This window comes from Mchenga conophoros, linkage group LG23 (assembly GCF_057382185.1).
Source record: "Mchenga conophoros isolate Kocher_MC1m ecotype Shallow Benthic linkage group LG23, M_conophoros_male_GT1.1, whole genome shotgun sequence".
In the NCBI taxonomy this organism is placed as follows: domain Eukaryota; kingdom Metazoa; phylum Chordata; class Actinopteri; order Cichliformes; family Cichlidae; genus Mchenga; species Mchenga conophoros.
Genome location: NC_140547.1, coordinates 2,263,053 through 2,289,806, shown reverse-complemented (window position 1 = coordinate 2,289,806; position 26,754 = coordinate 2,263,053). Strand labels below are relative to the sequence as shown.

The window sequence follows — 26,754 nt, the reverse complement described above, 5'->3', positions numbered from 1 at the left end:
TTGGGCAGATATTTAAAACAAACAGTTGTTTTATTTGTTTTTAATTTATTTATTCCCCTTTTGTGCCAAGAAAGCAAAGAAATTATTGTAAAGTCTTTCAGCTCTTTATCATGCTATGTTTTAATGTTTAGCCAGGATAACAGACAAACCAAATGCTGGTTTACATAAACACAGAACATTAACTTTTTATCTTCGCTCCCTGAAATGTCTCTGATGTTATTTGTGTGGTGCCAACCACGGTGTTTGTCACCTCAGACTACTTTACATAGTAGTAAGATTACTGCGTTACTATATATTCTTTGTCATAGGGACAGCTGTCAGTCACTGTGCTTCTGTAGTAAAACCAGTTTTTCTCTCTCTCAGGTTCAGGAACTCCACGAGGAGGAGGCCCAGTGGGTCAACTATGACGAGGACGAGCTGTTTGTCAAAATGCAGCTAGCAGACAGCATCTTCGATTCTTTACTGAAGGACACAGTGAATGTGCTCACACTCATTTCTGACAAGAGAGCCAACAGAGACACGCTCTCCTGATGGCGTTCTGCTTGAGTTTAAACTACAACTTCTAGCTCAATCCTGTTCTTTCCCCACCACGGTGAACTCCAGCCAACTGTCGCTGCTCGGGCTTCCACCAGCTGATGTGCCAACAGCAACCCTCTGATGCCTTCAGTCTCAGTATTACCTCGCAGCTAAACAAATTGTCCTTAGTTCTCCAACATTCATTCGCTGAATCGCATCAGCTGACTGTAATAGCGACAACGGTCGCGCTCAAAACGCCTCTTGAGCAATCCCGCCCTCTAAAACCTTAACACGAGTCTGAGCTCTCGCCTGGACCGGCCGTTTTGCAGACTGTTGATGATGATGAGATGGACTGTGCCATTTGCAAGCATGCGAAGGTCCATGAATGCTGCTAAGTGATCGTTTTGTCGTGGACTTTGGAATAACATCCACTCAGAACAGTAGTAGATAATTCTTTTGAATTGTAAATCTTTAGGTAAATGTGTATATATGTGGATTCAAAAATTGTAGTAGAACAACAAATGAGCAATATAACGTGCAGTCTGGTTTGACAGTGATACATTATAGCCTTGGCTTTGTAATGCAGCACATTGAAACTAAACAGGTTAAAGTACCAACTCTAAGCTTTAATTTGTAGGTTTCACATCCAGACCCAGTGATCTGGGGGGGTAATTGCAGCTCGTTTTATTCACAGTCCTCTTTGCAGGGTTCTGTAAGTTTGCCTTAACCGCTGTAGCTCTTGCTTGTTTACGGGGACTTTTAGATCACTTTCTGGTCTTTGGCAAATACAGCACCTCCTTAGTTGGCATTGGGTCAAGTGATTTGCCTACCAGTAATGATAAAATTCAACTCTTTGGCTCACAAAGCTCATGGTTTGCTTTGACTGCAGGTTTACTAAAGGCTTGCTCCACGTTCTGTCTGTGAAAAAGTATTTCAGCCATTACAGTTTAAAGACCATCAAACGCCTTTAAAGCAGAGAGTTGGGGCTTTAAATAGTCAGTGCTGTATTACAAATCTAGAGTTGCAACACTTGGTCTCTGATCAGATCTGGACAGACTTTGCTGTGTTGGACCGCTGAGTTCAAAGAGTCTATGAAACATGTTTGCTTCCTTAGTTATTTATTGCGTGAAAATGTTTAATTAGAGGCACAAAGAACATTCAGAATTGTAAATGATCTTGTAAGTAAACATACAGAGAAGAGCTCCTTTAAACTTTGTGTAAAGAAAGTCTAACATTGTTGTAAAAGCACAAATAAAAAATGTGAATATGGCAATACATTAGGGAGGAGAATCCAGGCAGAGAAGATGGAGAAATGTGTTTTAAATATTTAAAGTCGTTCTCTTAATAATCGATTGAAACTGTTTGTCTAAACTGTGTGACTTTTTATTGTGGCCACAGCTGTCCAGTCGGTCAACAGTGCGTTCCTCTTCTGTGCTGTATGCTAACTTTAGGAAGCATGTTCACATTGTAGCACAGTGTTGACCACACAGAGAAACCTTATCAACTGGTTTCTCTATGTGGTAGGTGTGAACGCAACCGACACTTTAGTGTGTAGCACGAAAACAGAAGAGAAACAACTGCAGTAGGCTGATGTTTTTACACTTACATTACGGGACAGTACCGAAATGCTGGATTTGAGCCTCAGCTGTCCTACGGTCCATTTACTTCGTCTTATCTGAGAAAACACCCGTGGTTCTCGTTTCTTTATTATTTACTCTCTGAAAGGTTTGTTTGCATAACATTTGCCCTAAAATAAACACCCTGTCATGTAAAACCACGGCCGCTGCGAGTCATCGACCAGTTCGAACGAGGCATCACAAAGTAGCCAGAAGTGGTCGAACTCCATATTCAGTTCAAGTGCCTTTTTCAAGTTGAGTTGTTTGTTTCAAACTGACTTTCCTGATGTCTCTGCATCATTTGGACCTATTTTCTTCGAATGTCTCCCTTAAACTGCTGTATACTACCGTTTTATAAAGGATCCTACAAAGGCTGCTCTTCTTCTGACCAGTTAACCAGCGCTTCAGTTTCTGCCTTATAGATATTTCTGTGTAGTTTTTTTTTTGGACAGTTTTTTAAATCTCCTCTTGCTTCTGTGCCTCAGCCCGAGGAAATGTTTGCATCTAACCTGCTTCTTATCAGGCCAGCCCATGTGTCTGTGCATATAGACACTGTTGAGTCATGTTATTGATGTACTGTATCAGGAACAAGTGGCTCAAGCTGACAGGCTGCACAGTGTGAGTCACTGAGCTGATGTGGTTCAGCACGTAGGACTGTATCTAAGGGCTTTTTTTTGTGCCACTGTCAGTGTGGCTTTGATCCAACAAACTGTAGAAACTCATTGTGGCATGTATGAGAGAGCTTGTTAATTCTCACTGACTGCTTGGAGCTAAAGTGACCTTAAACTGAGTCTTTTTCTTTTCCCCTTCCTGATGCTGTTTGAATACGTGTTGAGGTGTATGTTCAAACTGTACATAATGTAGGAAAAGACCAAAAACGTTTCATACCAGTCTCCATGCTATATGACATTAAAGTCTGGTGACATGATTAGTATCTTAGAAACGTTTTCTGCAAGGCTTTATTGCGACTCCTCCGTCTTTGTCCTCTTCAATTGATTGTATGTTGGTGGAAGCTAAGTTCCCCTCTGTAACTATGCAGTACTTGGTTGTACTTATTGTTTTGTGTGTCTGGACCAAACAGCTTAAGACCTCAGCTGTAGTCTGTAGATTAACTCAGCCTTCAAGTAGCTTGAAGCTGTTTGGTGTAGCGGTGTGTTCCTATCGTCTGGTCCGAGGTCTTCACAGGAGACGCAGCACCTGCCGTTTGATCTCTGTAAAAAGTAGGCACAAGATGTTTGAGTATCATATTAACAAGTCGAATTAGATTTCCCTGAATATTTATAATAATGTGCTGTGAGTGTGCTGCAAGTGCACTTGAAAATTAGTACAAATCTTTTATGGGTGTAAATATACTGTTTGTCCAATCTGACCCACACTTACGGTAACTTTAACGATTGTTGTATAAAAAGGAAAAAAAAAACACTGTTTACTTTGCAAATATGTACATAGTATATATTTGTTTACTAAATGAAATTTGAAACTGTAAATAAAGCTTTCATTGTTTCTAAAGGAATGTGATGTGAAATGTTTTCAATTTTAATTTAGGGTGTGCAGAAGTAGCTCCCACATGTTACAGTGCTGACGGCAGGATAACAAATCTCTCTGTAATGTTCGACTGTGCGACCAAACAGAGGTGTTGATGTTTGTTTGTCACATTGTTTTAGGGCGCAGTCGTGAGGCTATTGTTGCAAAGCTATCTGCAAATTAGCAGAAGAGCTGGAGATCCATCTCACTGCATCAGTGAATCGTTTTCATTTAAAAGAAAAAAAGACTCATTCAACATAAAACCAACCAAGTTTGGGAAAATGAAGATTGTGTTTTTAATAACTTTACCATATTCACTGAAGTCCCATCCCTAAAGTTACAGGCCTCCAAAACACGCAGGGCTGTGTTGAAGATCGTGGCCTTTGCTTTTCCAGCATAATGAGCAGGGCTGAAAAACACATTTAGGCTTCGTCTAAAAACTGCAAACGAATCAACTTTATATCAACCCAAGTGACACCAGCACCAGAGTTTGTTTTTTTTCCCCAATTGCTGGGTATCAGTTTTATTGGATTTATCACAGTTTCAATAAAACTGCACTTTCCCCCCTAAATTAGAGTCACCTGAAACCTAAACACGGATACCATCCATGTTTTATCTGTTTTCACTGAAAACAACTCACAAAGTGTGTCCTGGGTAACTTTTAAAGGCTCTTTTCACCATGTAGGATACAAGTCTGGTCAAAACAAGCATACAACAAGGTCTCCTTTTTTAACATAGTTTGATTCTTAGTTGTGTTTCCTTCTGTGTCAAAGTAAGTTTCTAATATAGTCATACCTGAACAGTCAAATGCAGCTTATTCTGTGAAATGGTCTTCACTTTCATTTCTCCAAGTAATGAATTGTTTTGCACACACCTGTAAATTGTCTCCAGCTCCCCCTACATGGAAGTCTGTTTTTTGTTGTGGGTGAGTTTTGCACAGGTTTACTTCTGTTTCTGCTCCCATTCATTGTTGATTTCATAACTTTGTAGTCTTTGTGAGTCTATGAAGGCGGCCCCTCCCTGAGCGTGGTTCTGCCGGAGATTTCTTCCTGTTAAAAGGGAGTTTTTCCTTCCCACCGTTGCCAATGCTTCCTCAAAGAGTGTTTTTTTTTTATTGTTAGGGATCTTTCTTCATTAGTCTAGTGTGTTTGCGTTATAGATAAAAAGCTGGAAATAAACTGAATATTGTGTCTCTGTGGCTGTTCTGTTAAAGGACACCTGTGAAGAAAATATAATCTGATCACACATTATTCAGCTTTAAATATTGTTCAGCTTTAAAGTTACTGTGCAACTGTGTAATAAAATGTGTGCTCACGACTTTGGCCTTGAGAGCGATAAGAAGCGATCGCCTCATCCTGCAGGCGAAAAGATATCTGCAAGCGAAGAACACCCAAGGCCGCTTTCCTTTTATGGAGTTGTTTTTCTGCTAATGCAGCACTTTCCTCACAACCCCCTCCTGTAAGTTTTAGAGAATATATACCCATCCTCACAGCAAATATCAGGAATCTCTTGATGTGAGCTGTTGTTGAGAAATTGTCTCTGCCTCAATAGAAGTTCACTGATTCCCCATCTGCTGCAGGTGTCCGGTTGTCTTCATTCTCCGCCAGCCTGGTTAAGTCAATTCCTCCTTAACATCTAAAAGAACCTATTTCATGAAGGAAGACGGTTCACTTTGTGTTTAATATTATTCTATTGCTGCTGTTGTTTTTTTTATATCCTTCAATTGGCGTCACGGAACAGGATCCGCTCCAGGCCAAACTGGAACGGGGGGGAGGACATCAGCCGTGGTCTGAGTGAACGGAGTTTGGACAAAAGCTGTGTGCACACAAAAACAAGGTAAGCAGACCTTTTATTTCTGCTATATTGAACATTATAAAAATACTTAGTGTCCAAACTCCTAGTAATTCATAACCAAAATTGTCTGGCTTACTTAAGGCTTGCTGAGAATCAGACAAGTGAATAAGAGATAAGTGAATAAGAAATAAGTGAATAAGTGAATAAAGATAAGAGTGAACTGAGGTCTGACCACGGTTGCGGCCGACGGGTCGCTCTCCGGTGTCGGATAAATTCCTCAGCAGGTCTGGGACCTTGAAAGGGTTTATTAGTAACGCCTTTCTAAACAAATTAAAAGGTTAAAGGCCTTGAGAATATTTTTTAGTAATATTCTCTAAACTACAGAAGGGTTAGGAAGGCCCAGAGGACTTTATTAGAAAAGATCCTCTAAAACTTAAAAAAGAGAAGTACTGGTTGGAGTCCAAAAGGAGGGGTCCCTTTGATCAATAGGAGAAAACGGATCTCTTCTTAAAACCCCGATGATTTTAGTGTTTTAAATGTTTTGATGTTCTGTTTGTTATTGGACACACATAAATACACGCTGAATGCTTGCTGTGGAACACTGGGCAGGACAGTTTGGTTCTCCGTGTTCACAGATTACACAATTAAAGGAACTAGGTTCCTCTTTTGGTTAAAATAATACACCACACATAGAATTTTTTTACACATTTATTACATACATAAGGAGGGTAATGAGTGACTGCAGGTAATGTATGAAGTGTGAATGAGACGTGTGAACAAGGTGACAACCAACTAGCACCCCTATCAGGAAGCTCTAGGCAAGGTTACCCGCCAGACTCCGGTTTGGTAGAAGCTTGGTAACACCTGAAGGGATATTTCAGTGCTGACTCACCTTTAAAGCAGCGCCCCAGCTGATTAGTGCCTAACAGAGGCAGAAACCCAGCTGGCCCAAATTCTCCTTTAAAATCAATAAAAGAACACTCCTCCATTGACAGTAAAATGGATGGAGAATTAGATCGACAAACTAATGATGATGGTTGGGGTCCCGGTGTTATTCTTAGCACATTGGGAGAACAATTAACATGTGTTGAGACAGTCATCAACTCCACACACCAGCCTAAAGAAGCAAAAAAGCAGAAAGAGTCATTGAGGAAAACAGCTGAAAGGTTAATGAAAGAAAAGGGAAAGAATGAGGGGAGTAGTGGTAATTGGGGAATAATTTGGCAGAATAAGGCTATGCAGGCAAAAGAGAAAGAGGAAGAAGCCAACTCAGCAGCAGCAGGTGCAGGTGTGATAAGCGGGGTGAGACACAGAAAGGAGGCAGATAAGCACGCAGGCCGCAAAGCTAAATTTAATCACTGGGTGTGTTTATGGGAAACTGCAAAACCACACATGAAGAAGAATAGGTCTCAGCCACCTCCCTATTCTGCCTCAGTCCAGACTCCTCCCTCGGCAGGCATATATCCGGTACTTAATATCTCTGGTGGAATAATGACTATTGGAGAAGAACCGCCCGTAGCTCCAACTCCCATAGATACCAAGCATTTTTGCCCAGGAAGCTCCTCTCTGTCGGCGACACCCTCAGCTAGTAGTAGAGCCTCCTCTTACATGTCCGATTGTTGTGGAACCGGATCTGAGGGCCTAACTGACCCCTTTGCGAGCGCACCATTTGCGGTTCGAATGAACAGACAGGAACCCACTGAACAACAATTAACTGATCTAGAAGCAGCATTACGCAGCTGCTTAAATGAACATAGGTCAGTGGTCCAGGTGAATAATCGCGTTGCGTCAGCCCCTCTGTCCCGGTCCAACCCCTTTGCCAGCACTCCTGTCGCTGTTAAGGGAGATCTGACCGCTACTGCAAAAACTGAGCCTGGCACTTCACCAAATGTCACAGTTAACATGTCTTTGGTGGGCCGTCAGGATCCGGAAACACAGATGAGTTTAGCCCACGCTTTTGCTGACACTGCTACCCCACCAGGCGGGGGAAAAACTGAGGATACTGATGATGAACTCAGTGACCTTAACAATACACCCCCCTCTACCCCTCACAGTTTAGGATATCAGACTAGATCTAAGGGCCCTGTGCCTCAGCCTCCAGGCATGTTTCCCCTGGTCCAGACTAAAGCGCAACGTAGACCAGTGTATCAACCTTATTCATTCGGAGATGTCCAGGCCCTAGTGGACAAACTCCCTGACATAATGGAGGGAGGGAATGCCTGGTTAGCTGGTTTGGATAAATACACAGCTGGACAGGACCTCGCATTGGGAGATTTTAGAGCTATTATAACTAGGTGCACATCCCGATCTCAGGCAGCGGATCTGGAACAAAATGCGGGTACTACCACGCATGAGAACGAGGTGCCACTGATGCAGGCCTTGAGATTTATTGGACCGGCCCTGCGCAAACAATTCCCACCCAAAAATCAAGGCACCTTACAGAAATTTAAATGGGAGGAAAAGCAAAATCCCACCCATTATCTAAATCAGGCTGTTGAAGACTGGGTGAACCATACAGGTCATCACCCCAGTAGGACTTGTTCACAGAGCATGTGGTTTAGAAGGGCGGTGCTGAGGGGCATTCCGGAGTCAGTAAGCCAGAAAATGGAGGATAATCCTGATTTGCAGGACTGTGACTTTGCAATCTGGAAGAAACATTTGATTTTTAATCTTAACAAAGTGCAGATTAAGTCTGATGATAAAGCGGAGAGCGTCGAAGATTTACAGTTACAACTGTTGAAGGTTCAGCTGCAGAAAGCGAAAAACGACCTGGGTGGAAAAGGTGACAAGCCTAAAAAGCAGCTTGTGGCCGCTGCGGCTCCCCCTCCTGGTCCAGTTGCCCCTGATTTGTATCCGAACCCGTGGCCAGCTGATCCACAGCCCCCCCAGTATGGTGCTTATCACTCCCCGGCCCCTTATGGGCAGAGAGGTTCCCCATTTGGAGGAAACAGAGGTGGTTTCAGGGGAAGAGGTCAGATGGGAGGTGGTAGGGGAGGCCAGATGTATGTTTGTTTCCGGTGTGGACAACCTGGACACTGGGCTAAAGCGTGCCCTTTGAACCCGGCTGCTGGAAGAGGCAGGGGAGCCCGTGGTGGGCCCTATCAGCATCCTGGCCACAGAGGTGGACCTCGTGGTGCTTTAGTTGAAGTGCCCCCGGCCCCACAGATGCCTGTGATGGGGTGGGAGTACTACGAGGGTGGTCCCCAGCTATAGGACACCCCACAGACTGCCCAGGACAGTGAAGGGACAACGGCGGACCCTATGCTGTCCGTAACTGTAGATAAAAGAAGAAGCAGCTTTTTAGTGGACACTGGAGCTACGTACTCCACCATTAAGGATGTTGCTCGTGAAAGACTTACTGACAGAGTGACTACAGTGGTGGGCATATCTGGGGAACCTAAAACTCTGCCTTACACCGTGCCTCTCCCCACAACGGTTGGAGATCAGACTTTGTTACACAGCTATGTTTGTTCAAAACAGGCGCCTGTGAATTTACTGGGAAGAGACTTGTTGATTAAATTAGGAGCCACAATACTCTGCTCTTCACAAGGCCTAACTGTGACTCTCCCTACTGGTGTTGTGCTTCCCTGTTCTGATGGGCCAGAGGGAGGTGGTCAGTTTCTGCTGCAACCCTCCTCCTGTTTAGCGGACTCTGCTGACATCTACTGGGCATTATTGGAAGTTGAAACACCTGCTGAACCAGGAGTTTGGACTGCTTTTCAGCAATGGCGGCCGTGGCTCTCACTCCTGCATCCTTATGTCCCTCCCCCTGACCCACCTCATGTTACACTGTTTTATGACAGGCATGACACCACCTGGTACCAGCACATGTTCCAAGAGCAGTGTGAGGGGCGGGCTTGGTCTTTGAACATGTCATGCATTTTTGCGGCACCGGAGGGAGTGGCAGCAGCGGTTACTTTTACAACAGATCAATTACAGTGGTACATGATGTCTGATGAGGCAGCTCCCCATGTGTCACTGGCCTTACATCCTGGACACCAGGCTAAGGAGCTGGGTGGAATGGTTAAACGTTCCCTTGCGGCCACTGACTGGACACCTACAAAACTCCCACAGGTTTTGTTTTCTCCATCTACCAACACATACCAAATTTTAAATGATTGCTTTAATTCCTCAACACTGCAACATAGAGTGGTCAGCGGGTCACATGGCAGAGAACACACAGACCACTGTGATGCTGCGCCTTTACTCGACTCTCTTCCAGATTGTTTGTGGTCCCTTGGACCCACAGATGTAGGTTTAGTTGATGTGGAGCCAGTCTCTTTTCAACTGTCATCTGCTACCCCTTTGTGGCAGCCTCAGTACCCACACAAACCGGAGGCTGAGGCTGGGATTGCAGAAACAATTTCTGGTTTGGTCACTGCCGGTGTCCTGGAGCCCTCCTGCTCTAAGTGGAACACGCCCATCCTACCCGTTGAGAAAAAAGGCACGGGGAAGTTCAGAATGGCACATGATTTGAGAAGGATTAATGCCTTACTTGGCACTCCTACTTTGCCTGTGCCTAATCCTTATGTTGCCTTGACCAACCTCCCACCATCTCATGCCTGGTTCACCTGCATTGACTTGGCTAATGCCTTTTTCTGCCTCCCACTTCGTGAGTCACTGCGTGACATTTTCTCATTTACATTTAGAGGCCGACAATGGCGTTACACTCGCTTACCACAGGGATTTGCCCTCTCCCCAGGACTGTTTAATCAGTGTTTGAAAGAACTTTTACAAACCTGCCCACTACCATCAGACTGTATGTTAATACAATATGTGGATGACATTTTGCTGTCTGCCCCCACGGCTGACATCTGTTTGGAGGCCACCAGAGTGGTACTTCAACACCTGGCCAACACAGGTTTTAAAGTGAGCAAAACCAAACTACAGATTGCAAGAAAACAGGTTTCTTTTCTAGGCCGCATGGTCTCACAGTCCGGTATTTCCTTGTCCCCAGAACACAGGAACTCCATTTTGCACCATCCAAAACCTCTAACTGTAAAAGACATGTTGTCATTTTTGGGCCTGACTGGTTACAGCAGGACCTATGTCCCAGACTATGTTGGCCTTACTTCCCCTTTGCGCGCTTTGGTAAATGAACAAGGCATGAGAAACCTCTCTGCTCCCCTCTCATGGACTACAGAAACAGAACAGGCGTTTATAAAGTTAAAACAACAGCTTTCTGTCGCCTCTGACCTTGCTGTGCCGGATTATGCTTTGCCTTTTCATCTTGATGTTTCTGGAACTGGAACCCATATCAATGGTATCCTGTTCCAGAAAAAAGGGGGAGAGAGAAAAGTGTTGACATATGTAAGCGTAATGCTTGACAACACTGAAAAACGCCACCCACCGTGCACACAACACGTTTCTGGACTTGCAAAAATCATTCAGAAAACAGCACACATAGTGATGAACCACCCACTAAAAATTTTGACATCACACAGTGTGGTGGCCTACGTCTCCTCACAGGCCTTCACACTCACTTCACTCAGGCAGAGACGCCTCAGTACCATTTTGGAAGCACCACACATCACCTACTCACATGAAGGCATAAACATGGCTGATCACATGGGATCAGGAGAACCACATATGTGTGAAGAGGTTGTGCAGGTACAGGAGAAAATCAGGCCAGATTTGCAGGCAGAACCTCTAATGGATGCAGAAAAAGATTGGTTCACAGATGGATGTTGTTTCAGAACTGAAAGTGGAATGTTGAAGGCTGCATGGGCAATAGTGGAACAGACAGACATGAGATGGAAAACAGTGAGGGCAGAGCAGTTGACAGGACAACAGTCTGCACAGAGAGCTGAACTGAGAGCGGTGATTGAAGCCTTAAGGATGGGAAAGGGACAGAAAGTGAATATATACAGTGATTCAGCTTATGCTGTGGGAGCAGTGCATGTGGAGCTCAAGCAGTGGCTAAGAGCTGGTTTTTTGACAGCCAGCGGAAAGCCTATTAAACATGAGATGGAAATGAGGGAATTAGCGGAAGCACTGTTGTTACCTGTTAAGGTGGCAGTGGTAAAATGCAAAGGTCACAGTGCCGGATTGGATTTAGTGGCATTAGGTAATAAACAGGCCGACTTAGTAGCTAAGCAGACAGCTGGTTACTTACCCTCCCTGATTATGGTAATGGACCCAGAAGCCACACCCCCTCCAGAAAGACCACCCATACAACTAGGCCTAGCCACAATCAGAGAGTTACAGGACAAAGCCAGCCCCCAGGAAAAATCACTATGGGTAACAAGAGGGGCCACAAACACAGATCTCTGGCGTGGCCCAGATGGAAGGCCCATTCTACCGCCAGGGGTCAGACAGACAGCAATGGAAGAGGCACATGGAGTGGGGCATGTGGGACCTGCACAAATGATGAGAAATTTAGCCGTCTGGTGGCACCCTTATCTAAAAGACATGACAAAATACATGGTTAAAACCTGTAAGGAGTGCAACCAATTTGGAATCAAGCCCGCCTTCAAGCCAATAGCAGGGTACTTCCCCATCCCACTTTGCCCAGGGAAAGAAATAATCATTGATTACACAGACATGGTGGACAGAGTAGGTAGTTACAGGTACCTGCTGGTGGCTGTGGATGCATTTTCAGGTTGGCCAGAAGCCTGGCCGACAGCAAGTGAAAACAGTAGAACTGTGGTGAAGTGTCTGATTAATCATTATATACCACAGCATGGGTTTCCCGAGGTCATAAGGTCGGACAATGGTTCACATTTCAGGAACCACGATCTGCAGAGGGTTGAAGCCGCATTAGGTTTGAAACATAAGTTTGGCTCAGTTTACCACCCCCAGTCCCAGGGGAAAGTGGAAAGGATGAATCAAACTCTAAAAACTAAATTGGCTAAAATCTGTGCACAGACCAAATTAGATTGGGTTAAAGCATTGCCTCTTGCATTAATGTCCATAAGATGCTCAGTAAATCAAACCTCTGGTTACACTCCATTTGAGTTGGAGCATGGCAGGCCTTTTCCTGGCCCCTCCTCTCGCCTTTTAATGTCGGATGAAGCTGATTTAGACCTCGATCCGAGGACATATTATAACATGCTCCGCAGTTTTGTTGCCCAGTATTCCTCACAGGTCGCTGAAAGAAACCAGCAAGAGCTGAAAGAGGCGGCTACACCTGGAATGGACTACGTCCTCCTGAAAGTCACAAAGAGAAAGTGGGCTGAGCCTCGCTGGACAGGCCCTTACCGCATAACAGAGCGGACCTCCCACGCTGTCAGGCTCGAAGGTAAAGGTGACACCTGGTTTCATTACACACAGTGCGCTGCTGCCACCGAACCAGGAAGAACCTTGAGAGAGGTGCAGAAGGACCTGTCAGAAGGAGCTGCAACAACATCACCAACCACTTGAGGGAGCCAAAGCTGAACCTACAAGCCGGCTGGTTACAAAAGGGGGTGTTCTTCATACTGAACTAAACATTTTTATTTTTAACATCCTTTATGACTTTGCTTTTATATTGGCTTGAGTTTTTAAGATTTACATTTTACATTGCAATAGTTTTAACCGCTGAAAGCTCATTTAAAGTTGTGTCACTGATACTTTTTGTTGCTCTTTAACTCCTAGAACACGCCCTTGGCGAGGTGGGGGGGAACTGGACCACCTTTCTCTGCCTCATCATCCTCTATTAGACGACATCCAAGCTAAGTAAACATGTCTTGGCCCTTTCCCCCTGAAATGACAGGCAGGCAAAGATGTTGCGTCTTTGTTTGCTTCCTGGCCCTGGGTCTCATTCCCATTGGCATAATCTTGATCTGTGAAGGGCCCCCGACACTTCTGACACTTTCAAGTTCAAAAGCTTCGCCCCTTTCTGACAGTCCCAATCTGACAAATGTAGCCCCTAGGGTCTTGCCCACCACTTCCTCTCCAGTTTTGCCCACGCCCGATCCAGTTAGAAAGAAACGAGACACGGTTACCTCCTGTACCCCAAGCACGACTAGAATGATTACTCTTTGTGTCCCCAACAATAAAAGTTGGGTAGTTGAAATAGATTTCGCTAGCTTCCCAGTCACTCCCGTCACCAAAGACCAAGGGGGGGATCTTTTTAACCTGGCAGTACATCTCTCCTCCTCAGTGTGGTATATAACCCTGGGAGGTTGGCATCAGTGGAAGTGGTCCAGTTTAGTGTCAGAAACGGACCTGGATTGGTCAAAGTACTCTAGGGGTCAGGCTTTGCACTGGAGAAACCAAAATATGCTCAGAATAGCAAAAAAACCGGATCTTTCAGGCTTAATTTTTACCCTAAAGGATCTGGCCTTGACCTCCTGTCAACAATTTATACTTGCCCCTTGGACTGATCGCACCGCCCTGTATTGGCAAATGGAAATATGCCCTAGCGTTGGTGCAGTTCCAAGCTCTGTAGTTAAAGATGATAATCCCACCTTTAATGGCCCTGCGGTGACATATACAAACGGGGGGAGAAACGGCCGAATACGCATTGTAGACACAAATAAAATGTCTAAAGATGACCTCTTCCAAATTCTAACCGGTATTTCTGGAGCAACAAACAACTGGTTACTACTAGCTGAACAAGCTGCTGACACGACGGCTTCCGACTGCATAGTATGTATGGGAGCCCGCCCCACTTTACGAGTTGTACCGGCTCCAGTCAATAGTGCATGCCTCCTGCATCTTATGAACAACACAAAACGAGGTCATTGCTCATATCTGGAAAACCACTTTCCTAAAACTCAACGCTCGGTCTCTAATAAACCACCTTTCTTTTCTTCAGATGTAGCTGTGAACAATTTCACTTGTATTAACCTGACTGGCAATGCAGTAAAACTAGGTAGCTTGAACTCTTCTTGGTGTACTGAGATGACGGTTATGAAACCAAACTTCCGACCTACGGCTAGGGCTGATTTGTGGTGGTGGTGTGGCAATAACAAGTTATATGATGGTTTCCCTCGGGATGCGTCAGGTCTTTGCGCTCTCATAACTCTTATTTTACCTGTTTTAGTCACTCCAGTAGATCTCTCTATAAAAGTACACGAAGTTGGCCTCCCATCTTCCTCTGAACGCCGCTCTAAACGTTCTCTAATCCCAGGTTCAGCTCATAATCCAACCTATATTGATGCCGTAGGTATACCCCGTGGGGTCCCCGATGAATATAAACTGCGAGACCAGGTTAAAGCAGGATGGGCCTCGATACTTTGGATGGTTGAAATAAATGCGAATGTAGACAGAATTAACTACATTCACTTTAATGTGCAACTGTTGGCTAATTACACTCGAGATGGTTTTGAAGCTGTGCATGCACAGTTATCTGCCACTTCCCTAATGGCTTTCCAAAACAGGGTCGCAACGGATTTTCTCCTCGCAGAAAAAGGCGGAGTCTGCAGCCTTTTTGGTCAGGAGTGCTGTACCTATATCCCCAATAACACAGCTCCTGATGGTTCCCTCACTAAAGCTATCACTGGTCTCACAGCTCTTACTGTTAAAATGAAGGAACACTCGGGCGTTGATACTGCCATGTGGGACTCTTGGCTTAACATGTTTGGCAAATATAAGGCCCTTGTAGCTTCCATCCTAGTTTCCATCTCAGTTTTTGTTGCTATCCTAGTCACCTGCGGTTGCTGTTGTATTCCATGCATTCGATCCCTCTTCCAGAGATTGATTGTTACAGCTCTCACTCCTGAGGATAAGGATCTCGCCCGGCAGATGCCTTTATTGGCTAGTCAACTTCCCACCTCCTCGCCAACGGATGATGAAAACTCTGATCGTGAGGGTGACGAACATTATCGTCTTTCTCTTGTTTAAATTCTTCTAGAATGATTGTTTCTCTGTGGTGTTTTGTATTAGGCTTGTTATTAACTGTTTCCCTCACCCACTTCCTCTTGAAGGATATATCTGGTTGAATTGTGTCTGGTCGGGTTGTGAGGGTTAAGCGATGTTCTCAGGGTCTCCGGACTGAAGCCTGAGCGAATGTGTACTCCCACCACTGGATATGAATTGTTTTATTCCACACCCCTTCCTCACGTTTTACCATATTCACTTTTGAATGTCCTTAGCAGTTACCGTTCTGAGTTTATTTTACGGTTGATTTATTCTTTCACATTTTCACGTTTATATCTCTCATTATTATAGTATACTCTGTACTCTCCACATTTTTATCATTACTTATGCTTTTTGGTTGTTGAGTTACAGGAACTGTTAATTTTGTGTCACTACCCTGGTTGCACTAACTCGTTGTATCCGTGTGTGCAGGACAGCTGTTACTGCTTTCATCGGGAACCGAGACTGCTTGCAGCCGACCCCTGGGCAGGGTGGTGCCTGGACTCTTTTCTCCTCATCTGCAATGACAGATAAAGACAAATGATAAGACCCGAGGAGTTTTTCGAGCCAGGCTTCGACACGTCTCTGTGTTCCTTTGAATGTTACTTATTTTTGTGTGTTGACCCATTTAAGATGGGTCAAAAGGGGGATTTGAAGAAAATATAATCTGATCACACATTATTCAGCTTTAAATATTGTTCAGCTTTAAAGTTACTGTGCAACTGTGTAATAAAATGTGTGCTCACGACTTTGGCCTTGAGAGCGATAAGAAGCGATCGCCTCATCCTGCAGGCGAAAAGATATCTGCAAGCGAAGAACACCCAAGGCCGCTTTCCTTTTATGGAGTTGTTTTTCTGCTAATGCAGCACTTTCCTCACAACCCCCTCCTGTAAGTTTTAGAGAATATATACCCATCCTCACAGCAAATATCAGGAATCTCTTGATGTGAGCTGTTGTTGAGAAATTGTCTCTGCCTCAATAGAAGTTCACTGATTCCCCATCTGCTGCAGGTGTCCGGTTGTCTTCATTCTCCGCCAGCCTGGTTAAGTCAATTCCTCCTTAACATCTAAAAGAACCTATTTCATGAAGGAAGACGGTTCACTTTGTGTTTAATATTATTCTATTGCTGCTGTTGTTTTTTTTATATCCTTCACCTGCCCTCAAAATGCAAAACTCTGTCTCGTCACAAAATTGTATCTTCTGCAGAAAACCACAAACTAAACACGTAAAACTAAACGTGTGCTCGGACGCGTATCACTTCGCAGTTAAAGTCTGTACAGCCATTAAATGACATTTCCTGTGTAGAGTCGTGTCCTGCACGTGACTTTAAATCGTCATGAATTAATAGTTTCATCTTATTCTAGCGTGCGTTTAAAGTGACGACAAATGGGCGATCGTGCGGAGTTGCGCTGTTTGTATGGCACTTTTGGTTTGCACGGCAGGGGGAGGACCCACGAAGCCCGGTGGGCATAAAAAAGCAGAGGCAGAAAAAGTTGTGACAAGTTTTGTGACAGCGGAGTGAGTGTGTGCGCTCAGAGAGACGACTCGGAGCTCCAGCAGCAGCAGCAGCAGCAGCTCGGAGGGGGAAGATGGCGCGGCGCTCCGGCCGTGCCACGTCTCGGTGTGAAGAAATACAAACACATCCCAGAAAGATGGCAACATCTGCGGTTTGGTTGTGCTTGTGCCTCCTTTTTCCGTCCGCGGAGGCCGGACTGTACACGGCTTCGGACCAGATCGTGTTGTTAACTCAGGAAAATGTGGAGTCTATTTTGATCAACTCCACAGCTGCTATGATCGTGGAGTTTTACGCTTCGTGGTGCGGACACTGTGTCGCCTTTTCTCCGACGTACAAAGCCCTGGCCAGAGACATTAAAGGTGTGTACAGAGCAGCAGCAACATTTGAAAGCTTTCAGTCATTCTGACTCTCGTTGTGTTCACTTCCAGCTTTGCACAGCTGGTCTTGTTCGCTGCCTTAAAAAGAAACTTCTGCTAAACATTTTAAGGATAAAAAAAATCTATAATTTAGTCTTTTTAAATATTTCCCGAGCTTCATCTCTGCGCGGAAATGATGAGAACACCAAGCTGCACTTTCCATCTGTTAATTAGAGCATGAGATCTAATGGAAGTGTTTTTATTTTGCTCGCTGCTCTCACGTCCTCTCCAACTCAGAGCTGCTCCTGCAGCCGCTGCCAACGAAAATCTCACAGAAGCATCCGAGCAAATATAATTAGGATGATGGTTAAGGACGAAGTTTCTGATGATGGCTGGGGCCCAACACAGTCACAGGGTATTTCAGTCCAGTGCTTTCACTCGCAGTCCACAGTGGCATCCATGGCTTGGCATGCTATCAAACGGCCTGCCTTGGAGGGATTAGGAATGCTCGCAATGTAATGATTTTACACTGGGAGCAGCACCGGATGAGCCTTGGACCTCTGTCGGGTGTGTGGACTCCCACGATCCTGCTCGTGAAGCAAAGTTTCTAAAATGAATATCAAAGGAAAATGCTGCTCACCTGTAGCAGCTGACAGTTTGCTTATAGCTAGAAGTTTTTATCCTAAAAGCCGTACCTTCTATATTGATTCATGGATCGAGACTAATTCGGGGCCCCATCCAGTGCTGATGGACTGTACACAGCAAAGTAGACTGTAAATAAATATTTACTGTGGGTCTGTCTCCCTCTGTTTGATGTCTGTTCAGAGTGGAAGCCGGCTGTGGATCTGGCAGCTGTAGACTGCGCTGATCAGGAGAACAGGGAGGTCTGCAAAACCTACAAAGTCCGAGGGTACCCCACAATAAAGGTCGTATGCTATATATGAACTGTCTGCATGGCTGTTTCTTCCTTTATGATGAGTGTTGTGTGGAAATTCACTCTTTCCACTAAAGCTGCTGATTATATGAAAAAGAGGCTGAATTAGGCATCCAAAAACAGTGGCTCACTGTCTTGTCACAGCAGGAAAGTCTCATGTTCGGACCCCCTGAGTGGCAGGATGTTTCTGTGTGGTTCGCTTGTTTTTACCCCTCTTTGCTCCTGCAGGTTTTCTCAGGAGAACCTGACTCCCATAGTTCCCTTGACTAAGCTTAGAGCTGTAGTTGGTCTCCAGGTGCTGCACCACAGCACGCTGACAATGAGTTGGAGTTAAGATCCTTACAGTGATCCACAAAGGAGAACATAAAGAAAGTAAACAACTTAGTTCTCCGAATAAATTAAATCACAATTATTCAGACATAAGAAATAAGAAAGTTGGAAAGAAATTGAAAAGGCAGTTTGTTGTTAACTCCTCAGTTTCACATGGTTGGGCATTGATATGGCTTTTATGTAACAGTTTGCATGTAGGGTGACCAAAGCCCCCCCTTAGATTTGAGCACACAGCATTTCTACCCCTCGTTCCGACCCCCTGTCCCACATACTGAGGCCATGTCCCACATTTAGATTTTGTTCTAGTTTTCAAAAGTAAACACTGTCAAATAGACTCTTTACCAAGTCTGGCTTTTATTCAGTAGCTACAACGAAAGCACGAGAGACCATCATCAGACTGTCACTGTTTCACTGCTCTCGCTGAAGTCACAGGTGTGCATATTTCACTAGAAGAGGCTGGAAACTTTCACAGAGGAAAAAGACATGCTGTTAAAATAAAGGCTGACACAACCTACAACTGTTACTCAGTGTTTTTGTCTTTCCCCCTCTCTATTCTATTTTCAGTTTTGCACTGGGGAAATAATGACGTGTCAGTGTACGAGCGTACAAAAGCAGATGATTATCAGACACAGGGTAAAAAAAAAAAAAAAAAAAGTAGCACATGACTGTTAGAAAACTATCACAGAAACTGCAAATTGTGTTATACAAACATACTCGTTGTCCTACATTCAGCTTGTTGGGATCTGCTCGCCGTGTTTGCATTAATGAATCCTGTTTAGAAATGAGTCCAGCACATTCCCCCGTGCAGGGGTGGCACATGGAGATGGATCCCATGAAGGTCCATGCTTTTCCTTCTCAGCTCTTCCAGCAGTGATGCAAAGATTTGATCATATTCTGCAGATGATGGTTAAACCTTTGCATGAGTAACGGTCCCATTTTTTTACTCTTTGAATCAAACGCTGTTATATTCACGGGTCCTGTTCTAGATTTTAATACTGTTGTAATTATGCATATTTGTTTAAGGCAGTATGAAAACAGTGTGTATATAAAAACAAACAATACTTTGTGTAGTTTGTCCTTTAGTAGTCTCAACATCAAGGAGTCATTTTGAAAACGTTATTCTTGTATTAGCTGCAGTATCTCGTCAGTCTGCCACATGCAACATTTGCATGATCAACAGCCACATCGCAGAAATTCAAACATCTGCACTCATACTTGATTAGTCAGCAGAGTGTGTTCAAGCTCACGCATCAAAAGCCAATAAAACAAAGAGCTCCTTCTGTTTTGAACTTGCACTGGAGCTTTAACATCTGCTACTCATTTTAACCAGGAAGAGGTCAAGAGGAGGGCTGCCCCCCCCCATCAGATATTACAGAACATGACTTTGCTTCACTCGTAGCTGTGAGGCCCGTCTGATCACATCTCACTTCTCTCTCTCGTCTTTTCTTAACTGAGACCTCCCTCTTTGTTTTCTCTTCTCAGTTCTTCCATGCCTACTCCAAGCCTGATTATGAAGGACTGCCTTTTAGAGGTATTACACACAGAGAGGACACTCACCGAGCCTTCAGCTTGTTTTCTTGGAAACACCACCATAAGTTGTCTTGTGTAGTCATGGTGTTATTTCAATATGCTTAACCCTCAAACTTCCTCCTTTGTTTCTAATTATTTTGTCTTGGTTTAGCTCAAACGTGTTCTATATCCACTGTGCATCATTTATTTCACCAACCTAAGAGTACAGTTACCTGTTTTGGACTCGTTTGTATTGATGTTTTGGTAAATACGGATTTGTGTCAGTTTAAGATCATCTGTAATAAAATCTTTGCATTTTTGATTTATTTATTTTTAGAGTTTAGCCGTAATGTTCAAGACCTCCGTCACAAGATCTTAGACAAACTGGAAACCCACGGTGAACCCTGGCCCCCTGCCTGCCCCCCACTGGAGCCCACCAGGTAAACACACGAGCAGAAACACTAGTTTCTATAAACTTATTTTTATCAGCAGTTTTACAGTTGCAGTCTTATCGTCTGTTCAATCATCACTCACGACTGAAGCCAGCTGATGTATCTGCAGTAACTCCTACACAGTTAGGGGTTCGAGGGTTCTCATCTAATATGATATTATGATGTCTCTGTGTTGCCTAGCAACCACCTACCAAGGGGCTTAAACGACCAGCTGAAGGAATTAATGCGCATATAGCAACTTATAAAAGATTCTTTTAACTTTAATTTTACAACAATAACATCCACAAAATGTATTTCCACACGTCCCATACTTTTACAAGCATACAAACCATGTTTCCACAAAACGGGTTCTATTTCAATATTTTTCGCTCTTCTTTTGCAGTTCCTGTTACCCTGCCTTCATAAAATAACTTGTTTTGAATTCGTTTCTGTCCTCTTACTCGATTGTGTATGCACCTAAAATTGAGCCTTTCCAGTATCTGTCATGTTCCCAGTGTATTTTATTTATTTATTTTTTTTGTTGTTGAACTTAATTCATATCTTCAACTTTCTGTGGATTTTGTAGTTTTGTTTGCAGAATTGTTCCTATAAGCAAAAAAAAAAAGAACTGTTCACTTTAAATTTAAATAAGGGGTTAAAAAAGTTGATTTCTAAAGTTTATGACAAATTCAGTTTGACTCAGAAGACTCCCCATTAGCTCATTATTACTACATGGCCGCCCTGGTGCCTACGCATGGCACACACGCATACAGTATACAGACATGTGAACTAAAGCACACATAGTTCAGCAGGGGAAGGCCCAGGAAGTCTTTCTCTTTGGGTTTAAAGTGAAAGCGTCATGTTAGAGCAGAAATTCAGAAATGCAGTTGGTTTTTTTGTTTGGGGTTTTTTAAGCAAAAAAAGATTTTTTTTTAATTTATTTTTTCACAGGTGGAGACGATTTTGTTGTAAAGTTTTAGTATTTTAGGTGGAGGCAGAGAAATGACAGAAAGGTGGTGTTTTTGTTTGTGTTTTTCATTTAGTTTATTTTTACATTCTTGAAAAGCATGTAACACATTAAACACACGCAAACCATTCTGCACCCTAAATACTGTTATTATGACCTTTAGACACATAATGATTCACTTTTATTTATCTTTGCTGATTTTTAAAAAGTCAGATGTGGGTCTCTCCCTCTCCCTCCCCCCCCCCCCCTCCCCCCAGCCAAATGGAGGTCGACGTCTTCTTTGAGACGAACGATGTCAAACACCTGGCTCTCATCTTTGAAGATGCCACGTCGTACGTTGGCCGAGAGGTAACACGTCGGAGATGTGACTGAAACGCTCGCAGTGTTTGTTGTCAAACGGCGGCGTATTAACATTAAATAGGTCCGTGTTATGAAACATGGCGAGGTAAAGTGTGTGTGTGTTTTGTACGTTAGGTGACCCTGGACCTGTTACAGTTTGACAGCATTGCGGTGCGCAGGGTCCTGAACACTGAGGAAAGCCTGGTGACCAAACTGGGCGTCACAGAGTTTCCATCCTGTTACCTTTATTATCCTGGAGGCAACTTCACCAGACTCAGAGTGTGAGAGTCTTTACAGTATCTACTGCATGTCAAACTGCTTTTGAAAAAGTGACAAAATAAAGTTTATAAACACATTTTTCTAGTATAAGGAAAATGTAAGGGCGTTCAGCACGCTCTATAATAATACTGATGATCTTATGGAAAAAAATCAAAATATTTGAAACAACCCACACACTCCTTATCTAATGTTTTTACTCAGTTTGTCTAATCAACCTTGTTATTCACGGATTTCCTTGATTTTTCTGACTGATATTTGTTATTGTTCATTATTTGGTGACCTTGTTGTTTCCGTATAAACTCTTGGACATCGTGAGAATCGGCCAGAAAGTGAAAACATCTCTGTGGGTGGGCAGAACTTTGGACTGTACAGCACAAACATAAAAGGGCAGTTACAGGTCTTTGTACGACGTGTCCTTCATGCGCTTTGGCCTTGCTGTGCAGTTACTAGAGGAGAATACAGGTGAGAAAAGAGGGTAGCAGTGAGCACCAGTGCAGTGAGCACCAGTGCAGGCTCGCGGGCGGAGTTTCCACCAGTTTAGCACCACTATAAAACCGACCACACTATGTAAACACATAAGTGGAGGCAGCCAGCTAAAATGTGACAGTAACCTTGGCTAAGCACTAACAGAACGTAAGAAAGTCTAAGGCTCCAGTAGAAATGTCTGTTTCTCAGTCCAACACAGTTGCTCCTTGCCCAAAGCAATGAAACGTGAAACAGGCGCACAAAACGTAAAAATCTGATTTCTGCATTATTATAATGAGGCCGTTCTTTTTGAATGGCTGAGCTGAGGCAGTGAGCCTGAGAGAAGCACATGCATTGCTCACGCTGGCTGTGGAAACATCTGCCACCTCGTGAATATTGTGGAACTAGAAGGTCCGTGCCCTGCATGGATCTCCTACCTGTTTTCTTTCCTTTCAAACTGGGTCAGAGTTGCACAAACACCAAGTTTATTCCCCTTTGGTTGTCATTGTTCAACACGCGGCTGCACCGCTCTCTTCCGAAAAGCTTGGTAGTGTTCTCATTATCTGAACGCTATTCATGAGAATATTTTTAAACATCTGGCCTCTTAATGGGATCAGAGCATCAAAATCACTCCATTATTCACCATCATAAAGCGGCGCTGATCATTCCTCACCCTGCAAATTCATCTGCTGTTTATGCCTCTTTGTTTGGCTGTTTCAATAACTTGGCATGCAAAGAGGACTCTTTTTAGTTGACAAATGCAAAGAGGAAATGATTTATTGCTGTTTTATTTATTCACCCTCCATCTCTCCCCTTTCCAGCCCCCCTCATCTCCATCACTGTACAGAAGGGAGGTTTTTTAATTTCTTGCATGAAAACAATGCCATTGCTTTTCTGGCTTCACCTGCCAAACAAGCCCCAGCCACAGACGGCGACAGATGGCCTCCCATCATCGCTGAATGTCTGATTGATCCTGGGAGAGCACAGTGGTGTGCGCCTGTGTTTGCGTGTCTGCGCGCGAGCGTGCGGGTGGCGTCTCACATCCTTCATGCATGTAATGTGTGCTGGTCCCAGGTGAATGCATTCCCCCTCAGTTCACCCTGATGCCTGCCTGCCTGCCTGCTGGCCCTGGGGATCGCTGGATGAATGGCTTCCCCTCCACATCTGTACACTCCCACACACACGCAGGTGTAATTGAGTCCCAGGCTGGTGTGAGTAAGCGTTGGCCCCGAGTATCCATCCTCCTTATTACCATCCTGTTCAAGTTTTACGATGCTCTCGCTCGCTCTTTCTCCCTCTCTCGTTCCCCCTCCCTCTCTCTCCGTCCGTGACAAGGAGAGAAGGAAAATGAGGGGAGGATGTGAGGGATGGAGGGTGGTGAGCGCTTTAGTGGTTGTGGTTGCAGGGTTATCACATGCCTAAATGATCAGCCATACCTCTCTCTCCTACTTACCCTGGCACAATCTGCCTAGTATTTAAAATGCATTCCCGTAAGTGTGTAAAATATACGGCCGTGAAAAATACAGGTCGTAAAAAGGGTTTTATGGCGTTGGACTGCTGAGACAAAAGATTGAAACTGAAATAAAAAACGAAACAGAAAACTGCTTTTTGAGGTTCGCTGCAGATATGGACACGTTAATGTTACTCAGGTGTGATTGTTGCATTTCTCAGTGTGCACGTCTCTGCACAGATGCACTTTCACACTGAAAACATCCTGTATTAACCTGTGTAAGTGATGGCCTCACTTCTCCCTTTCTCCCACAGTGACATTGAGGCTCGTGCCTTCTACTCTTATGCCCTCCAGAGGCTACCGGGGGTGGTGCGGTCAGGGAAGCCTCCACCAGTCTCCACCGAACTCCTTAAAAACAACACAGAGGATCCCTGGAGACCGTTCGACAAGTATGAATGAGACACAACATCCACAAACATCTTTACTGACTCATATTTCGCCTTGATGTGATTGTTTGCTTTTTGCACTCAGGTTCAGGGTGTATATGGCAGACCTGGAGTCAACGCTGCACTACTCCCTGCGCGTTGAGCTGGGTGCTCAGTCTGTTTTCCAAGGGCGGGCACTGACTTCTCTCAAGGCTTACATCTCTGTCTTGGCCAAGGTACACCTAGCAGAACTTTCAGACACAGCAAGTACAAAAAACAGCAGATTTGTATTTTTTAAAGCAGTTTGCTCCTCGTTGTCTGACTGGATTTGTTATCTTGACGTATACTGACTACTGAAAACTGTTGTGGTCAGAAAAGCATTAAAAACTGTTTGTTTCTAGATATTGATAAACTATTGATAAACTAAAAATAATCAATTTTAGCAAATCTGCTGAACATGAACTTGCTTCACCAGGCAATGTTGTAGCTCAAGTCCTGCAGTTGCAGCAGGTCACCACTAGGTGGAGATTGAGACAGCAGAATGTGGGTTAAAGCTGCAGATTTGAGTTTTCCTGTTCCAGCGTTTGGCTTTTGTTTTCCTTCGCATACGTTATTAACTTTGGTCTCCGTCACTTTGTTACAGTTATATCCTGTTGTGCGTGCTGTTGTTTGTATGCGCACTCATAAACACACAAACGTGTCAGAAAGCCGGAGTGAATGGCACCGACTAGAGCAGAAGTCCAAAGACTCTGGTGGGCATTGATGGTGCCTCTCAGGGTGCTTGCTGCCCACAGGCTCATGCTGTCTTCCTGCTTGTGGTTTCACACAAGCATTTCTGTAAATATTTGTGACCATGCCAGTCTTGTGGGTGCGTGCGAGTGATGTTTGTCTCTCATTGTCATTTGTTACCCTTTCCTCCTTTTTGTTGTTGTTGTTTTTCCAAAATATTTCAGTGTCTCCACTCTTTTTACCGCCCTGCCTTTGGCTGCATTCTTACACCTCTATTTGCTAAATCCTTTCTGTGTGAAGTGAGCCAGCCAGGCAAACATGTTGTGATGATGAGGCCTGACCTGCTATCCTGCTCCTGTTGGCTACAGACCAGCCTGTTTCACTGCCCTAGTCCGCCACCAATCTCTCTGATTATATCTCGCTCTCTAGGGAGGCATCGTAGAGAGCCATCTCCGTCAGTGTGTGTGTGGCAGAGCACTGTGGCCTCCTATTAGCTCCAGTTTGTTTAGTGAATAGCAGCAGGTCCCAGTGGTATTTTTAGCATGCCCCCACCCCTTACCAGAATGGAGCGGCAGCCCAGCGGGGCTTTGTGTTGCTGAGGAGGGCGTCATTGTTACAGCCGACCGCCACTCGACGGCCCTTATTGACATTTGACTGAGAGGTCTCGCTGCATGGTGAGAATGCTTTAAGCCAGACTCGACTCGCTGTTAGTCGTGGTTTGTGAGACCGGGTTGGACACGAGCGCAGGAAATGCCTGCAGGTCATGTTTACAGTGCAGCCAGCTGGATAATCTTTGACTCGCTTTTTGATTCGTCTAAAATCGCTCACTTTCAAACTGTTCTCTGCACCTTATTATTAAAGCGCTACGTTTAAAACGAAACACAAAAACACCTGAGCGCCACGTGTGAGTCATGTGATTAGAGTGAAAGTGACTCACGATGGCCTGACCTTTAATGTCAGTGTTATTTCACTCTGCTGTCATGCTCCTTAATCATGACTCTTTAATGTGAGCTGAACCACACAGTGAGTGGAAAGCTCCATGCACAGGCTCACGTGTGCCTACAAGTAAGGCTTTCAGTATTAATTTAATCAGCATATTCATTTGTCATTCTTCTGCGTATCCAGTTAATTGTCTAAAAAGTCTGAAAATTATAGTTTTAAGTGATTCTAATGATTGTTTTTCATCAACTAAGACAAGAAAACCAATAAATATATAAAACTGACTCTTATTAGACAAATAACTGTGTCCTGAGCCTCCTGAGTGTCTTCTTTCCTGGATTCGTTTTTTTAATTAGTCTGCTTTGTCAAAGAATCACACTTCCATGAATTCTTTCTTCTCCATAATCATACAATCATCACATCTCTGTGCCACATGTTGTAGATGGCAGCGTTTTTGCACCCAGTCGTAATATTACTAGATTTACTATCTTGTCAGGCTGGAGCCGGATTTATGAATCCTCTACATGTATATGAGGATTAAAAAAGTGGATCTTGGGAAGCATGAGAGCATTACAGCGAGGTTTTTAAGGATTACACCTCTATCCTGCTTTTCTCGAAAGAAGCCCTTCAGCCCAGAGGGGACAAAGGGGCTGAGGAATAAAACAAAGAATTAAGAGGAGGGGTTTAGTTTAAAGGAACACAGACGTCTGCCTTCTCACGCCACGGCCCAGGACATAATGTGTAAAAGTGCCTCTGCTGCCAAGATTGCCTTGGCTTTTCTTAAAATTAGCTGTCCAGATAATTATGAATCATATTACAGATTTAATGAGCATTCCCTCAGAATTTGTCAAT

General features: G+C 44.2%; 4 protein-coding genes across 7 annotated transcripts in view; all 4 read left to right on the top strand.

Annotated features, from left to right (window-relative positions):
* cep350 (centrosomal protein 350) overlaps positions 1-3,645 on the top strand; it is a 34,489-nt gene extending 30,844 nt beyond the window's left edge. For both annotated transcript variants that reach the window (XM_085264243.1, XM_085264242.1), the window contains one exon: positions 364-3,645. In XM_085264243.1, coding sequence (XP_085120369.1) covers positions 364-531 — 168 coding nt within the window. In that variant the 3' untranslated portion in view covers positions 532-3,645. The remainder of the gene's footprint in view (positions 1-363) is intronic.
* Positions 3,646-4,862: 1,217 nt separating this feature from the next.
* On the top strand, positions 4,863-8,663 carry LOC146546336 (uncharacterized). Of its 2 annotated transcripts, none has more exons than XM_085264864.1 (2): positions 4,863-5,114; positions 5,208-8,663. In XM_085264864.1, exon 2 carries the CDS (start codon positions 6,450-6,452, stop codon positions 8,661-8,663), a length of 2,214 nt encoding a protein of 737 aa, XP_085120990.1. In that variant the 5' UTR covers positions 4,863-5,114; positions 5,208-6,449. The 2 variants fall into 2 exon arrangements, with proteins under 2 accessions (XP_085120990.1, XP_085120988.1); XM_085264862.1 differs by having other exon boundaries at positions 4,863-5,267; positions 5,397-8,663.
* Positions 8,664-12,829: 4,166 nt separating this feature from the next.
* Positions 12,830-15,981, top strand: LOC146546335 (uncharacterized). Its single transcript, XM_085264865.1, has one exon. The coding sequence runs from the start codon at positions 13,113-13,115 to the stop codon at positions 15,216-15,218; it is 2,106 nt and encodes a 701-aa protein (XP_085120991.1). The 5' UTR covers positions 12,830-13,112; the 3' UTR covers positions 15,219-15,981.
* qsox1 (quiescin Q6 sulfhydryl oxidase 1) overlaps positions 15,968-26,754 on the top strand; it is a 25,067-nt gene continuing 14,280 nt past the window's right edge. The window contains exons 1-9 of one of the 2 annotated variants that reach the window (XM_085264861.1): positions 15,968-16,122; positions 16,244-16,275; positions 17,931-18,031; positions 19,852-19,900; positions 20,216-20,318; positions 21,534-21,624; positions 21,751-21,896; positions 24,124-24,258; positions 24,341-24,470. In XM_085264861.1, the coding sequence (XP_085120987.1) occupies positions 15,968-16,122; positions 16,244-16,275; positions 17,931-18,031; positions 19,852-19,900; positions 20,216-20,318; positions 21,534-21,624; positions 21,751-21,896; positions 24,124-24,258; positions 24,341-24,470 (942 nt within the window). Of the gene's footprint in view, positions 16,123-16,243; positions 16,276-16,503; positions 17,109-17,930; positions 18,032-19,851; positions 19,901-20,215; positions 20,319-21,533; positions 21,625-21,750; positions 21,897-24,123; positions 24,259-24,340; positions 24,471-26,754 lie in introns of those variants that run through there. The other variant, XM_085264860.1, reaches the window with a different exon arrangement.

Excerpts from the sequence above, each read along its gene's own strand:
- LOC146546335 (XM_085264865.1), top strand. The coding sequence starts at position 13,113 with ATGTCTTGGCCCTTTCCCCCTGAAATGACAGGCAGGCAAAGATGTTGC.
- LOC146546336 (XM_085264864.1), top strand. The coding sequence starts at position 6,450 with ATGGATGGAGAATTAGATCGACAAACTAATGATGATGGTTGGGGTCCC.